Source organism: Eschrichtius robustus, chromosome 1, assembly GCF_028021215.1.
Source record: "Eschrichtius robustus isolate mEscRob2 chromosome 1, mEscRob2.pri, whole genome shotgun sequence".
Classification (NCBI taxonomy): domain Eukaryota; kingdom Metazoa; phylum Chordata; class Mammalia; order Artiodactyla; family Eschrichtiidae; genus Eschrichtius; species Eschrichtius robustus.
Window position 1 is genome coordinate 162,571,019 of NC_090824.1, and position 17,443 is coordinate 162,588,461.

The 17,443-nt window shown below is 50.0% G+C and overlaps 1 protein-coding gene and 1 pseudogene across 1 annotated transcript in view; one reads left to right on the plus strand and one right to left on the minus strand.

The window, feature by feature from the left end:
- The first annotated feature begins 10,639 nt into the window (after positions 1-10,639).
- LOC137773216 (large ribosomal subunit protein P1 pseudogene) lies at positions 10,640-10,974 on the plus strand (annotated as a pseudogene).
- A 1,571-nt stretch (positions 10,975-12,545) lies between these two features.
- Positions 12,546-17,443, minus strand: part of AP3S2 (adaptor related protein complex 3 subunit sigma 2) — a 57,195-nt gene continuing 52,297 nt past the window's right edge. Inside the window, exon 6 of the mRNA XM_068557716.1 lies at positions 12,546-17,213. Within this exon, the coding sequence (XP_068413817.1) occupies positions 17,085-17,213 (129 nt within the window). The 3' untranslated portion in view covers positions 12,546-17,084. The remainder of the gene's footprint in view (positions 17,214-17,443) is intronic.

Sequence of the window (17,443 nt, forward strand, 5' to 3'; positions counted from 1 at the left end):
CACTGTGGCAGAAATGCAGCCTGACTTTCTGGAGGGCAGTTTGGGGATGGAAATGAAGGTCACTTTCAGGAATTTAGCCTGATGAACTAGAATATTTATGGACAAGGCTTTTACTGCCTTGTATTATTTATAATTCAGGAAAAATCAGAAATAGCCCAAATATGCAGCTATAGGTGATTGGTTGAGTAAATTATGGTCTTCCCATATAATGAAATACTATCCCACCATGAAAAACAAATCATGTTTTATAACTACTGAATGAAACCATGGGAGAATTTTTTTAAATCCCAGAGTGGGGAAGTCCTTTATAAATACTATACAAAACCTGAAGCCTCAAAAGAAAAGACTGATAAATTTGACTACAAAAAAAAATTTTTTTTTCTGCAAAAAAAACCACCACAAGCAACGTCAATAGGGAAACTTCATACTGAGAGAAAATTAGCCTTATCTTCATCACTGTTGGAGCTCAGAGGTAGGTACACTGGGAGTTCCTTATATCGTTCTCATTACTTTTGAGTATGTTTTCAAATTCCTGTAATAAGGAGTTAAAAATCATTTAAGCATATACAAACTTCTGTATGGCAAAAGACGATTATTACACGGGATTATAATATTTGCAACACATACAACAAAGAATTAATATCGATAATGTTTAAAAAGTTCCCTCAAGGTGATTTTTTAATTGAAAATTGGCAAAAACTCACAGAAGAGGAAATAAAAAAGGCCAACCATCACATGAAAAGATGTTCCACCTTAGTTGTATTCAGGAAATGCAATTTCAAAACAATGAGATGTCGGTTTTTGCCCATGATACGGGCAAAGGTTTAGACTATTGATAACATCTAGAATTGGCCAGGGTATGGGGAACTCACATTTTCATACACTCCTGGAGCTCTTGTGAATTGCTCTGTTTGAGAAAGTAAAATGGCAAGACCTATTAAAAATTCACATGCATATCCCCTTTGACCCAGTGACTCTGCTTTGGGGGCTTTATCCTAAACCCTGAAGAAACCCAACCAGAACTCAAAGATGTGTAGGAGGAGGCTTATTGCAGCATTCCTTGTTACAGAAAAAAAAAAAAAAAAAAAAAAAAAGGCCAAAGTGTCCATAGAGTACCATTTAAACAAAGTATTAAACATCCACAGGGAACATTACACAGCAGTTGGAGAGATCAAGTTAATTCTGTTTATATGACCTTGGAATGATGTCCCTAGCATATTTTTAAGTTAAAAAAGCAAGAGCCAAAGTAATATATTTACTATTACTCATCTTCATAAGAACTTTCTTGGTGCATGTAGACTTGTGTAGAGTCATGAGTGTTGGGGTGGTAGAAATGCACCTGCCAAATGATTAACCTCATCGGCCTCAGTGAGGTCGACTTGATGCAAGGGGCTGGGGGGAGCAGGGCCGGGAGAGACTACCATTTTTTCCTTGTACACCTGTGCATTCTTTGAATTGTTAGAACAAACATACATCTGTACTATTTATGGAGCAACCACCACCAAAACCATTAAAATACTACTTAAAAAAGAAAAGGAGATAGAAAAGCTTTGGGGAAGGGGGAGCTGGAAGGGGTTAAGGTTATTCACTCACTCATCCGGTTGGTCATTCAGTCAACAAACATTTAAGGAGCATCCACTGCCTGTGGGCACCAAGCTCGTCTCTGTGCAGGCAGGTGGCACCTGTCCTGGGGGACTCATGGTCTACCTGGGCAACAGCAGCAGGGATAGTAATGTCCACTGGGGCAGAGGCTGGGCCAGTACTATTCTCTGCTGTGCCCCAGTGCCTAGCATGGGAATGGACACATATCAGATGAATGAATGAGCCAGGTTCCACCCAGTTGTCATGACAGTGGGGAGGAGGGCCACTCTGTTGCCTGGGGAGGGCAGGAGAGGGCCATCAAAAGAGGGAACTAATTGGGTTGAGTCTTGAGGATTGAGTTGAATTATCCTGATGGACAGGTGGAAGAAGGGTGTCCCAAGCAGAGAGAGGGACCAGCATATGCAAAGGCAGGGGGTCAGGTGCCTGCTGGGTATGAAGCTGGGGCGAGCAGGGACTGGACATTGGAGCCTTGAATGCCGTGGTAAGGAGTTAAGACTCTATGAACTTTGAGTAAAGGACACTGATGGAGTCAGATTTGTCTTTCAGAGTGAGCCTCTGGGGAGAGCATGCATGGAGGGGACCAGCATGGAAGGGAATCAGACTGGAGGCTGGAAGAGCAGTTGGGAGGCGTAGAGCCTCTCCAGAGGTGAAGGATCTCAGCAGCAGGCAGAGACCAAGGGGCTAGGGGATATTTAGGACGCTTGGTACCAGGAATTGTGCATGGGTCGGTGGAGGTAGGGTTTTGGGGGAGAGAGGGAAGGGAACCAGCACTGCAGCTTGGGCTGGAGAGGATGGTGCTAGAGTCAGCACTTCCTGGAGCTGAGAGTTTTTTCTTTTATTATTTCTCATTGCTGTTGTTTTCAAGAATTCAGTTTGGGTTTTATTATAAAATTGATCGAAAACACATTTTTTGAAAAAAAAAAAAAAAAAGGACAAAGAGCAGCTTTTAGAGCTGACTCTCTTGGCAAGGCCGGAAGTGGGAAAGAGCCTGTTGTTGTTGCGAAGTTGAGCCCAGCGGGGTCCCAGGCGTGGAAGGGACAGAATGGACTGGGAGCCTAGTGGGAGGAACAGCGGTCCCTGAGGCGGGGTGAGAGGGAGGGACAGGCCAGACGGGGCAGGAAGGCGGGTGAGCGCCGCTCCCCTGGGCCGGCTCCCATCCTAGTGCTCCCTCCACACCCCACCCAACCACGCACTGGCCACAGGCTGCCCCCAGGAGCCTCCCGAGGGCAGGGCAGGATGCTCAGAAGGAGGCCAGCTTTGCAGGCAGACATGTGGCTTCCAGTCAGGGTCTGACACTTACAAGCTGGGCAACTACCTTACCCACAGCCTTCGCCTTCCTCGCCTGTAAAATGGGAAAAAACCCTCGTTGAGCTGTTGTGAGAGTTACTCGAGAAAGGTTGTGCACACGACGTCTGGCCCGCAGGAGCCCTCAGTAATGATTCCTTTGTGGATGATATCAGTGCAGTGCTTGTCTTTGACCCACTTGGCATAGCCCATGCCTCCTCTGGCCATGCCTCTCCCTGGGCATGTCAGCCTCTTTGTCTAGAAAGTCTCAGCTCTGGGGGTTTCCCCATCTGCCTTCTCGGCCACCCCTCCCGCATCTCTTCCCAGGACCTGCCATCTCCTGAAATTGCCCTTTTCTTGAGCCCCCTCCTGGACCCTGGCTCTCCCATCCCCCTGAGAGCTCCAAGCTTCTCCCCACCTCCCACCCATAGTCTTTTCCATCCGTCCCCCTCTGCAGGCCTTCCTTCTGCCCACCCAGCCTGAGCTCGCCGCACTCCACCTGCCAGCCTGTGAGCCTCCTTTCCCGCCTGGCACTGCCCCATGCAGTGGAGGAATCTCTGTAACATGCCCGTTTTCACCCCCACTGATGGGTTTCCTAGGGCTTCCACAAACTGGGTGGCCAAAAACAACAGAAACGTATTCTCACACTGGTGTGGAGAGTCACCAGTCTGAAATCACAGTGTCAGCAGGGCCGTACTCCCTCCAAAGGTGCTGGGGAGGATGCTTCAGTGGCTTTTCCAGCCTCTGGTGGCTCCAGGTGGTCCTTGGCTTGTGGCTGCATCACTCCAATCTCTGCCTGGGGTCACGTGGCCTTCGTCTCTGTGTATCTCCTATACGGACACTTGTCATTGGATTTAGGGCTCACCTGAATAATCCAAGATGATCTAATCTCCAGAGCCCTAACTTAATTACATCAAACACCCTTTTTCCAAATAAGGTCACATTCACAGGTTCCAGAGATTAGAACTTGGACATGTCTTTTTGGGGGACACCATTCAACCCACTACACTCAGCAGGGCCCTGGGGCCCTCCTCAGCTTCCCCAATCTCTTCCAGGCCAGCCTTGGTCCACTCGCCATGTGGCTCACCTGAAGCACACCCACCTGTCACCCCCAACCCTGCACTGCAGCCTCCCTCACCTCCAGCATCAGAAAGAAAATCACAGGCATCCTTCCCACCGGCCCTCGGGGCACTGCCTTCATGGCACCTGGGAGACCTGCTCCAACCTTCTGGCCTCCCAGGGCTTCCTCCTCTTGCTCTGGCAGCCTGAGACCTTTTCCAAAACTCTCTTCTCTGAAACTCCAGACTCTGGACAGTCAGCCCCTTCTCAGTCTCAGGGACATTTGCACTCCCAAGCCTTCACTTTCCTCACATATGAAGAGGAAGATCTGAGAGGAGGATCTGAGAGGCCCCTCAGGCTGCGGCACTCTGGAATTTCTCCTCTTCAGAGCCCTCAGGAGGCTTCAGGGCTTCCACCAGCCCAGCTTGTCCCCTAGTGCTCCAGGGCCCCTGAGACGTGCAAACTGTTCTGGAAAGGGGTCAGCCTGCCCTTGGCCTCGGTCATGGGAAACGGGTCAGTCCTCTCCCTGGTACTCAGTTCTGCACAAAACGTGGCCCCCAAGACAGGCTGCCCACAGGAGAACTGGGACCATGGGCCCAGTGGTCACTGAAGCCTACTCCAGGCTCCTAGGGACCTGGAGCCTGTGCCTGGCTGGAGGTTTCAGGAAAAGGTTAGACCAGACCCTGAGTCCCAACACTGCTACTTTCAGGGGGCGGGGGTGTGTGGACAGTAGCAGTTAAGGGTCAGGCTTTGTAATCCTGCCTGTGACGCTTACTAGCTGAGCAACTCTAGGCAAGTATTATATCTTCTCGGCTTCCTCATCTGCAGGTAGTAATAGCACTTTACCTCTCAGGGTTGTGGTGAGGATTAAGGGAGGGAATTCACAAAAAACTTGTCAGGCAGCTAGGGTCGAATCAGGCTAGCCATTTTATCACCGTCATTATAGGCAGCCCCGGGCCTCCAGCCTCTGTCTGTACTTGCCTCTCCCTTCAGCCCCAGACCTGAGCCTCCTGCCCAAGACCCTAGGGCTCAGTGATGTGATGATTAAATGTTTAACAATCCGCAGGGGGTGGGCTTGAGGGGTTAGCACTGATTTAGCATTTTTCCCATCTCCATGGTGTAAATAATCCCACCAGTCCGAATTCAAGCTACCACAGGAGGCGGAGCTGGGAAGAGACCATCTCCCCTTAAGAGACACAATGGTGTGCAGAACCACAAGAGCATAAATACCAGTCAGAAGTGGGAACGTAATTAGGAGGCCATGAGTTTTGAGTATTATAATCTTTGTTTTTTACATATTTTGCTTAATGGTAAGCATATATGATTTAATTTTTAATAATGGCTATGTTTAACAACTGATTCGTGAAATTCCTGAAATTTTAACAGCCGGCTCTCCCATGTGGGTACCAGCTGGCTCCAGAACCCCACTGCTGCCATGCTGTGCCTACTCTTCCAGGAGACGTGGGGCTGCTCTGAAAACCGTGGGGCCTGGCATCTGCCCACCTCGTCTCCCCCAACAAGGTGACTCTTGGGGAACACTGTGTTTAAGCAGGTGCTGTCTCTGGGGTTCCATATGTAGCCCATACTCATGCCTGGGGGCCCTCACCCCTGGACCCTTGGCCTGCCACTCAAACTCCTTTGGGGTTAAAAGGCACAGGTTTTGAATTCAGGCACACCTGGTTCAGATTCTGGATCCAGCCTTTAAGAACTGAATGACCCTCAGCAAGTAATTTTATCCCAAAGAGGTTCATTTTCCTCATCTGTAAAATAAGGATAAGAATTTTATTAGAATTCTAGTCTAACAGAGTTGAGTTTTCTATAAAAACTGTTTATTGAGGTATACTGGACATACAATAAACTGTACATATTTAAAGTCTGTAAGATCTGACATGTATATACAGTCATGTAACCATCTCCACACTTAAGATAATGAACATATCTGTCACCTCAACAGTTTTCTCATGCCCTTTGTAATCCCTCCTTCTTGCCCCCCTCTTTCCCACCCGGTTCCCAGGCAGCCACTGATCTGCTTTTTGTCACTATAGATGAGTTTATGTTTTCTAGAATTTTATACAAATGGAATCATTTGTGCCTGGTGCAGAGTACACACTCCAAATCCACGAGCTGCTGTAGCAGTCAGCTGAGGCTATGCTATACTGCAGCAACAAACAGCCCCCAGATTTTAGCATCTTACAACAAGGTTTATTTCTGACTCACATTACATGTCTGTCATGCAGCTCTGCACTAAGTCAGCTCCACTCCAAGACCCAGGTTGAAGGAGCAGCCCTTATCTGGGACACTGCAGGTCTCCTGGCAGAGATAAGAATGAACGTGGCAGCACCATGACTCCTGAAGTTTCTTTTTAGAAGTGGCACACCTCACTCATGCTCAGGTTATTGACCAAAGCAAGTCAGGTAGCCAAGCCTGATGTCAAAGGTATGGGAAGTGTCATGCTCCCCCAGGGAGAGGCAATAGATATTTTGAACAGTAATAATGTCTACCAGAGCCACTTTCACTATTATCGTTGATATTGTTCTAGTTGGAGATCATGCAGAGGCTCCACACACGCGATCTAGCCTGATGTCCCCTGATGCACCACCACCCTGGGCTGGGTGCTCTCCTTCTCAAGGGTCAGGGTCCTCCCATTCACCAGTGCCCACCTCATTGATTTGGAAATTTAGAGACTAGCTAAGCCCACCAGGCCCCACATCTGTCATCCTTGGCCCCAGCTCACTCTGTGCACCCATCCCATCCCCCTGTCAGCCCTTTCCCCCCTTCTCACTGAGCCCCAGAAACCCTGGTTCCATGGCCCACACTCTCCCAATCTGGGCCTCTCCTCTGAGCTGGCTGCCTAAACTGGGCAGTGTCCCTGTAAGCCAGGGGTTCTCTATGCACACGGCTTCCCTTCCCTCCCACAAGCCCACCCTCCACAGGCATTGCCCACTGCGTCTCAGTCTCTTCTGACTCTGCTCCCCAAATCTAACTTACACTCACCCCAAATCCAGCTCCTCCATGGTGCCAGACAGAGCAAGGCCTATCATCTGTGGGGCTACTCAAGCCCCTGGTCATCGCCTGCCTCACCCATCCCCATGCTTCCCTCCACACTGGATGACGATCCCCAAGTCCTATCAGTTCTAATCCTAGAATGCCCCATGAATCCTCCAATTCTCTCCACCTCCATGGTCTCACCCTGACCTGGTCACCACCAAAGGCTTCCTAATTGGACTCCTGGAATGTTTTTTTCTCCCTTTTCATCCATTCTCCTCACTAAAGCCAGAGCAAAACTGGACACATACACCTCCCCCATGCCCAACACACGCACACACAGACCACTCCTTCCCTGGCTTCCTACTGTCCTCAGGATGGGCTCCAACACATTCCCTGACTCCAAGGCCCCAGCTCTCCATCACCTCCCTGATCTGTCTCCACTCCTGTCCTCAGCTACTTGCAGGCCCTTTGTTTGCCCAGTTCTCACTCTCTCTGGCCTCCCAGCCCCTGCAGGAAGTGGCTAATTCCTTGATGAGTGAATGGGTTGTGCTGAGCCAGGAGGTCTTCCCCACCACTCACAAATGAGCTCAGAACCCCCGTGCTTGCAGCACCAGCTCTGCCTACTGAATGCATTTGAGGGTTGAGAACACAGGGGTCTCTTCCAGCCTGGGAGGACGGTGTGTGAGGATGGGGTGTGTGGGGTGGGAGAGAGACCAACCAGTGACAAGGACGACGGTAACAACAACGACCTAACATTTATTCACCTAATACCATGGGCACTATCCCCAGTGCTTCCCAGAGACAAATTTTCTTTCTTTTTTCTTAAACCCATAAGTGATTTTTTAATTGAAGTATAACAAGCCTAGAGAAAAATACAAAATCATAAATGAAGAACTCAATGAAGGTTCACAAAGTGAACACACTGTGAAACCAGCACCCAGATCAAGAAAGTGAGCTTTCTCAGCACAAGGAGCCCCACTCCTGCCCCTTCTTCTCTGTCGTTCTAGGAGGACACCCACTATCCCAGCTTCTAAAATCATGCATTCACTTTGCCTGTGTTTGAAGTGCAAATAAATGAAACCATACAACCTACATGGTTTTCTGCCTGGCTTCTTATGCCTGGTGTTGTGTTTGTTAGATTTTTCCACGTTGTTACATGTAGTTGTAGTTTGCTCTTTCTCATGGCTGTGTAGTAGTCCAGGGTACTTATTTATTCATGTATTCCATTCTTGATGGGCATCTGGCTGTTCCCAGTTTTTGGTGATTACACATAGTGCTGCTGTTAACATTTTTGTCCCCGTCTTCCAGACACGCACACTAGTTTGACATCACTGAGTCAAAGGATAAGCATGTACTAACTCCAGCGGATTCCACCAGGTTTCCCACTAGCTGTGTTCAAGGTTCTGGATTAACTCTAATCCTCAGGACAACCCTCTGCATGTGATGTGGTGGACAGGCGTCTCTTCCCTGCTTGGCAAGCTCCTCACTGTGTGATGCTGGGGCCAGCCTCCTCTACTTGCTGCCCTGGCCCCTGGACCTGAGCTTCACCAATCAGAGGCACTGCCTAGGAGTCTATCTATTCAGGGAAGGCCAGCAGGGTCTGTGGCCCTGGGGTCCAGTGTTGGCAGTGCTGGTGGCGTGCTCCAGAGAATATTTTTCCTTGTGTCCTGGACAGCTTTGTTTTGGGCTTTCCACCTTTCCATTGAGCGTGAGAGCTTCCCTATGGCCCTTTTGTAAGCTTCTGGGTTGGTGCTATTGTTTGCAACCAAGAACCTTGACTGATTCAAGGAAGCTGTTTTACTCCCATTTCACAGATGAGGAAACAGAAGCACAGAGAGGTTAGGGATGTTGCCCAAGGCCACACAGCTAGCAGGTGGTGGAGCCAGGATTCAAACCAAGTTTATATCCCATTCAGGGCTTTATGTCTCTATGATAAGTGCATTCTCATACACTATTCCTACAACTAGAAGTAGGCAGCTACATGACTCACTCAGGCTCATGCAGTGAATTGAGAAGCCAGGCCCCATGACTCCCACCCCACAGAGCTTCCTGCCCTCAAGCCTGGAGTAGGTGTGGAGCTCCATGCATGTTGAGAGGGGAACAGTAGAATTGTTCATTCATTCATTCATTCATTCATGAACAATCATTTATTTACCTGACAGCTAAAGTGGGTCAGGCACTGTGCTAGGCACAGCAAAACAGCAGCAAAAAATAGTGAAAAGAACAGAGTTTGACATTACAAACACTATCACGTCAGGTGATAAGTGCCATGAGAAATAGGAAAGGGCAGGGAAGTCCTCCGACAGCGACATTTGTGCAGAGACTCTCCTGAAGCGAGCGAGTGAGAAAGACCTGAAGACAGGCAGAGGGGATGGCCAGGGCCAGGGCCCGGCCCGGCCTGGAGTCTGAGGCCTTTCTGGGGCCACGGGAGCCAAGAGCAGCTCACCAGTTCTGGGCTGGAGCTGGGAGTGGGTGACCTGATAGGAAAGGGTTGTAACCCTGAGCACTGCGGCTCAGGGAGAGGCCTGAAAGGACGGCCCGCTGCGGGCCACCAACCTGTGCCAGGCACAGCGCAATGCCAGGTAGCATCACTGTATCACTTGCCTGTTTGGCACAGACCTTGGACCCAGGGATTTCCTTCCAATCTTGTAACATCATCGTGCACAATAAACAGCTGATGGGTTGGTTGGCACTTCATAGGGCCCAGGTAGGCCCCAGTTGGTGGAGAAGAGGCAGGTAGAGGCTGGGAAACTCATCAAAAAACGAGAGGGAATTTCAGCAGAAAACACCCCAGAGTGCACAGTCCAGCATCTGAACGGGAGCCACCTCCTCGTGGACCAGCTAGCTGTACCTCCCAGACACACAAAAGGAGTTCCAGAAAACCTGGCTTAGCAGTTAGCAGTTCAAATCTTAGCTTGCCTCAGTTAGAGAAGCACTTTACTAGCAAGAAAGGATTACCTTCCAGGCTGTACATATTGCCATCTTTGGCATGCAGCGACCTCAGGCCTGCCAGCCAGAGTAAGATTCGTGTGGCCCGCGGCCAGCTGGGGAGCCACTTGGAGGCTTGGAGAGGGGTCAAGGGAAGGGCGACCAGTGCCAAGGGCTCAGAACTGGGAGGTTGGAGGAAAGCTTCAGTGCCAGGCTGCCCAGGGCAAAGGCGGTGATCTTCTGCGGTGGGCATGCCCTGGGCTTGTGTCTCTTGGCCTCCAGTTTCACTTTCAGCTTGTAAGGGTCTAGGGATGGGGTACGAGGAGGCTCCTTGCCCCTCCCACCTCAGGGCCCCAGCGGGAAGAGGCACACTGACTCACCAAGCCACAGTTGCCATCAACAGGGTCCTACCCAGGCCAGCACAGGAGCGAACTGCAGCAGCTGCAGGTGTGGCAACCTCCTGGGTTCTCCTCTCTGTTACCACAGGAGAGGTAGGGCCTGGTGGCAGAAGCATCATGGACCACCAGTAACATCCCCAAGCCCCCATCTGGTACCTCCACTTGTCGGTGCCTGAGACAGACCTGTTGGTAAATATTTTGAATATCACCTGAGCCTGGGGAGTCAATGGATCCCAGTCTTTGAAAAATTCACCTGGCTCCCTCTCCTCAGCTGCCGCTAGGGTGCTCAGTCCCTCCGAGGAAGCTTGGGTCGCATTGGGGTGAGGCCCTCACTTCATCCGGCGACTAGCACCACGCAACGCCTCTCATTCGCTTGTACCATGGCCTCCATCTAGGAGCTCACCTGCATCTACTCGGCCCTCATCTTGCACAACAATGAGGTGATAGCCACGGAGGATCAACGCCCTCATTAAACAGCTGGTGTAAATGTTGACCTTTTTTGGCCAGGATTGTGTGCAAAGGCTCTGGCCAATGTCAACATCGGGTGCCTCATCTGCAAGGCAGGGGCTGGTGGGCCTGCCTATCAGCTGGGGCGGCACCAGCAGGAGGTCCTGCCGCCTCCACCACTGCTGCCCCAGCTGAAAAGACAGTGGCAGCAAAGAAAGAAGACTCTGAGGAGTCTGATGATGACATGGGCTTTGGGCTTTTTGACTGAACCTCTTTTGTAACATGTTCAATAGCTGAACTCTTAAAATAATAAATGAATAAATATTTACCTGTACCTCCTCTTTTCTGTCATTTCAGCTGTGCCTTTATCCCATGGGTTTGTAAAGGGCATTCATCATCACCAATACAGAAAATAACCCCCATCCTGCCCTCTTGAAAGTGTGGTCCAATCCTAGGTGGGAGGGGAGGGCACCCCTATACCCAAGTGCCCTCAGGCCAGGCTGATATCAGAGTTGAAAAAAAATGTAAGGTTTGGTCTTGAGAAAGCCTAAAGATCCCATTTCTCACAGGAAGCGTGGAGTCCCTATAGGAGCCCAACCCTCGGCCAGGCCTGCTTGGCCAGAGGCCCTCACCCCTGTCCTGGCCAAATGCTGACTCCTCCCACTGTGCCTTTGGGACCTCTCCATTTCCCCCTGACTCTGGGGGAAGGGAGTTCTAGGCTCTGTCCCCCACGCTTCCGGTCCTACCAATCCCAAGCTCGCTCTTCTATGTCTTAAACCTCCTCACTGTAAGGGAAGCTTCACTTTCCAGAAATTCCACCACTTCCCCTACAGCTTTATCCACCGGTGGCCTCTAGATATGGGCCACTGGTGGGGCCCGGCCAGCATCCACTGTCCCCATCATCCCTCTGCAGCCCCACCTTTGAGGACTTCTGCCAGAACTTGAGCACTACAGACGTCTGTCTCTCCTTCCCAGCACCACCAAACCTCTCCCAGCTAACTGCATCTACTTCAGCTCCCATTCCCTCTGCAAAAATCCCAATGATGACAGCAGCCAGTGTTTATGGACTCCCTTGTGGTCTTCATCGATTCTGTTAACCCTCAAACAGCCCCCTAAGGCAGGAGTTATTGGTACCCCTTTATGGATGTGGTCACTGACCTTCCGAAGGCTCTGTACATCAGAGCTAGCTTGTGACACACACTCTTATACAACCACCTTGTGGGTGAGACCCACCCCACCACTAGGCTAGAACCACCCCTTCCAAGTTCCCTCATTTCGCTGCCTCACTTAGAGGGCTTGGGGTGGAGGAGCAATGGCAAGACCAAGAAAGGTCATCTCTTCTAAGTCCCACCCCTTGGCCTCTCAGCAGGGGCCCTTCCCACTGAAAGTCCTCCGTCGACTTGAAGTTGCCCCTCTGTCTAGACTCTCATCTCCCTTTCTCTGCCCACAGGCTGAGTCCTCTTGGCCACATAGCTCGCCCACATGGCTTCAACCACCATCTCTCTGGGATGGACATTCATTTCCTCTCTGCCCACTCCCAGGTTCCCAGCTGGCTGGTGGACATCTGCCCCAGATACTCTCAGGCAACTCGTGTCACATGTCCACACCCAAACTCTGGTCTTTCTTCCTTGCTGGTCCTCTGGTCACGTGGGCTCCACTGTCATCAGCTTTGCCTTTCTCCTCTCCCTCATCCTCCACAGGCCATCACCTGGTCCCTCCCTATAGGCTGTTCCCAATGCCATTACCCAGGTTCTTTCCCCAAATGCTGACTGAGCATAGGGCCCTGGAGAGCATAAGCTACAAGTTGCTGTTAGAATGAGTTACCACTTGTCTCAACTATTCACTCATTCAATAGTTATTTATTGAGCAGTACATACCAGGCACTGGTCATAGCAGCTGGGACACAGCACTGAACAGGAGAGACAAATCCCTGCCTTTGAGGGGCGTACATCCTAGTAGGGGAGATAAAAACTGCAACTCAAACACACAAGACATCAGAGTGCCATGGAAAACAGAGAGGCAGAGCAAGGACGGGGTGGTCTGGGAGGCCTCTCCCTCTACAGAGGATGGCAGGATTGTAGTGGACTGAGGTCAACCACCAAGGTCAAATGGAACAGAACTCTTTGAGGAAAGTACACTCTCTCAGTTTCAGTAATAAAAATCCAGAGGCTTTGTTTCTTAATCTTTTAAATTGGAAACACTTGTTGCTTCCAGGGATGGGGGTGGGTGCTCCGTGGTTTGGGGGAACAGGGTGAGAGTCTGGCTGAACAGCCTTTTGTTACCTTAAATTTTGAACCACGTGAATTTCCTTTTCAAAACATTAATTCATTGAAATAGGAAAGAACTTGAACAGTCTTCTGGAAAAGATTAATCATTTCCATGGAACTACTGCCTTATAGGAGGCCTGTCTACCTGCCAACTGCTGCCAGACATCGCAGGTGTAGCATCCTCCAGTGCTCCCCAGTGGGCAACATTTTAACCATGAGATCAGCCATTTGTCCACCTGCGGGCACGGGCCACGTTCTGGTACACACAGGTATGTGGACACCAGGCTCCCGATGACCACAAGGAGATGGGTAGGGCAGGAGACTCGGGAAGCTGAAGACCAGGATGTTTGCTAGGAGACGACATCCCCACCCCACCCCAGGTGCCTCCCATACCTCATTGGCTCTTGTCCTGGTTATCACACTCTCTCTTGATCTTTATCTTCAGGCACTGATCACTGCTGCATCCTATTTGGAAACCCATGGACCACACTAAGGAAATCCCCTACTAAAGACTGGTCCACGAGACAGGACTTAGCCAGCAGCCTGGTTTCAGCCATACTCCCCTGGTTTCTTTCCTGGTGAAGCTGGGGCCCGAGAGGTCTTCCCTAGGTTGGCTCCATGGAGGTGGAGGTGGTGGGGAGGAAAGGCTGGCTCTGTAAGTGGCAGAGGCCTGAATAACAGGGACTTGAGAAGACTCGAGATAGCTGACTTAATCCTTAATGTGACAAGCACAGGGCCATGACCAGGCCTAGCAGAAAGGTGGGTACGTATGGACTGAATGTTTGTGTCCCAAATTCATATGTTGACATCCAATCCCCAATGTGATGGTAGTTGGAGATGGGACCTTTGAGAGGTAATTAGGTTTGGATGAGGTCACAGGGGTGGAGACCCCATGGTGGGATTGACACCCTTATAAGGGGATGAAGAGCCCAGAGCTTTCTCTTCATTATTTCAGGACACAGCAAGAATATGGCCCTCTGTGAAACAGGAAGTAGGCCCACACTAGGCACCAAATCTGCTGGCACATTGATCTTGACCAGCCTGCAGAACTGTGAGAAATGTTTGTTATTTAAGCCACCCAATCTATGGTATTTTTGTTCTAGCAGCTTGAAGACAGGCTGTTTGGAGCATAGACAGCAGAGCATGATGGGGTCAGCTGGGGTTGGGAAACGGGTTACTGTCCTTTAAATATTCCATAAAACACAAAGTCACTGACTCTAGTCTCCACAAATTCAGGCTGCCAGTCAGATGCGACCTGAGCACTCAGAGATGCACAGCAGAGACAGCTGCAGGAGGCAGGACCTCACTGCTCACAACCTTCAGTGCCCAGAACTGAGCCTGGCATCCACCAAGCACTGAAAAATTGCATAATGGAGGAATATTAGATTTTTGTCAGTGGCAGTGAACATTGAAAACCCAGTATTCTGTACCACTTCAGGAAATCCTCATTGTAAACCATCCAGGGCCAAGGGCTCCCAAATTCAAACCTGGCCCCTATTTTCATAACCGACATCTCTCAGCAGCAGTGTTTGTATCCCTCTCCAAAAAAAGGCCAATGAGGATTTCCTCTTATTTTTCAAAAAAGTTTATGGCTTTGCTGATAACAAGCAAGAAAGGTAGCTGGATTTGCAGGCAACCTCAAGTAGTTAATGAACAATTACTGTGGCTCATCGAAAGGGATCAAGTGTTCCAAACAAAAGACCAGGCTCAAGTTTTATGTCATTTTTAGAAGCAGTATGAGGGATGATGTTGGGATGCCCACTGCTGGAGTCTCTAGGACCGGTCAGTGGCTTTTGGGAATCATTGGTTTCTGGCAGGCAAAACATTCAAAGACTATTCCAGAAAATCCAGGACATGTGGCAGCAATGCGATAAGCCATGAAACGAACTCAAGAAAAACAACTTGATATGTATATGTATAACTGATTCACTTTGCTGCACACCTGAAACTAACACAACATTGTAAATCAACTCTACTCCAATAAAAATTTTAAAAAAAGAAAAAAGAAAACTGACTTGGTTCTAGCTCTGTGACCCTTGACACAACACTAAACACTCTGGGCTTCTGCTTCCTCACCAGTTCAATGGAGGCATGTGGAGGACCCCCCAGCTCACACTCTTTGATGCTGTCACTGGCTACCAAGCTGGTTTTTACCACAGTTTCTGAGAAGCTACCTAAACTTTTTGAGGTTTCCTTACCCATAAGAAAGAAAATAAAATTGGGAGAAGCCATCTTGAGCAGTGAAAAATAATGAACTGTGGATTTAGGCAGACAGACAGTCTCAATTCTTAGCCCGTGTGACCTAAAGCAGGTTACTTGACCTCTCTGAGTCTTACTTTCTTGACTTGCAAAATGGAGATAACAGTGTCTGTTGTAAGGATTGTGGAAGGATCTCGCTCATGCCACCTTACAGGAGGTGCAAAATAAATATCGTTTTCCTTCTTTGTTCCTATATCACTTTCAGCAAATGTGAGAGGGATGTGAATATACTGAAATGTCTGTTAAAAATAAAAATTAAACTCTTTAAAAGAATATGAGAGGTTTTAACATCAGATAGATATATAAACCTACATTTCCCTCTTCCAACATAAGAGGGCCTACATTCTGATCAACACTACCCATCTCTGAGGTTATCAGAGATGTTCCAAAAGACTGAGGTTAAGAGGCTACAGGGAGCAAAGGGCACCAACCACAGGAAGCACTGTTCAAAGTGGGAAAAGACATGGTCCTGACCATGGTCCTGTTGGGCACCATCTCAGACGGACTCTGCGACAGCATCAGGAGGCCTGAGGAAACAGTTTGGGCCACTGGTCGGCAGGCACGAAAAGTCCCCAGGCTGGGAGCCTTTACCATGATGGTGCAGCGAGCTCCCTAACCTCAAGGCAGCTCAACATCATACCTGAGACCTGGCCCCGAGGCAGCGCAGGAGTAAGAGGCACTACTTCGGGGAGCAGCTTCAGCTCTACGTTAACCACAGGAAGAAAGGCTCTTACCGAACGTAAACACTTACAGGTTTCCACAGCTAGCTCTAGAGGACTGTCATCTGAGGGGAACAGGGCGTGCCCAGAGTGAGCTCACGCAGGGACCCCTCGCACACTGGGGGGAAGATGCTGCACTGCCACTGGTCTCAGCCAGCAGGCTGCCCGTGTCCCCAGGCTTCCCCTGTGCCAGGTCCAGAACACATGACCCCAGCTCAGGCTCTCATGCTCCAGAAGCTGGTGTAGACAGCACTGGGTTTCCTGTACAAAGAAGACTCATCATTCATAACACAGCAACTGACCCGTCTGCTCCTCGGAAGGAGAATGTATTTTAAACCTGGAAGAGTCATAATTCTTAGATGTTCCACATGTTGTCAGCTTTGCTTTCTACAGACACAGGGCCCCTCCCCTTTGAGGGGGACCCCTCTGGCTGTGTGGGGGTGCCCTCCCTATTGGCAGAAATGTGGGGGGCAGGCAAACAACAGGCTTATGATTTGGATTGTGTCCTGCACACAAACACCTGGGAGAGCAGGGCCAGGACTGTGGCAATGGGGAGTGTATGCCGCAGGAGGTGGTGATGAGACAGCATGGCTATACAAAAGGATTCTGGGTGTGCCAACTCTAGTAGAGTCAGTAGGCAACTGTGGATCTCATAGCATCCTGCCCTTGTTTGCCACTCACCACATCCCCAAATCTAGAGGGCTATGGCACCTCACCAGGAAAGTCAATGCTACAGGACCTCAGGGAGCCTCGTGGTGCTAAGGTTGAAGACTCGCGCCACAGAACATCCTCGTGGTGGGGTTCTGGGAGCAGGGGGGCCTCTCACTACAGTCTGCAATCCCTGGGAGTGGCTGCACGTGGCAGGTAAAGGGGGCGAGTGGCTTGGGCACCTGACCCCCACTGAGGAAGCCAGGGCCCCTCACATCTGCAGTGGCTGTGTGTACAAGAGATGGGCAAGGCCGCACATGTGAGAAGCAAGCACAGGCTGCCAGTGGACACAGGACTCCTTCCCGCTTCGGGACAGCAGGGGCCACGGCCTGAGGCTGGACTCCTCTAGGGCGCAGAGCGGGTTTTGCTGCAGGACTGGCTCGGCTTTGCTGGTTCCAAGGACTCAGTTCAGCCATCTTCCACTCTCAGACAAACTGGGACAGGTTGGGGACTTTGATGTTGAGATCGCCGATGTTGATATTCCGAGGCATCTCCGGCAGGTTGATGTTTTTCACAGCAGACACGGCCCGGGCGGGCGCTGCTGAAAGGCCACCCTGAGGAGATGTGAAGGTGGGTATGAGAGAAACCCTCAGTGCCATCTGCTTAAGGCTTAAATAAAAACAAGTGAAAGAGGGCTAGAAAATGTCCAAACCGAGCACATGCAATGCACATTTTGATTTTTCCCTCCTTATGCCTCAAAGGTGGCCAACACAACAATCTTTAGGTTAGTGGGTTCCATAGTACAGGGACCCAAACTGCACTCCTAAAGGTGGGTTGTGTCTTA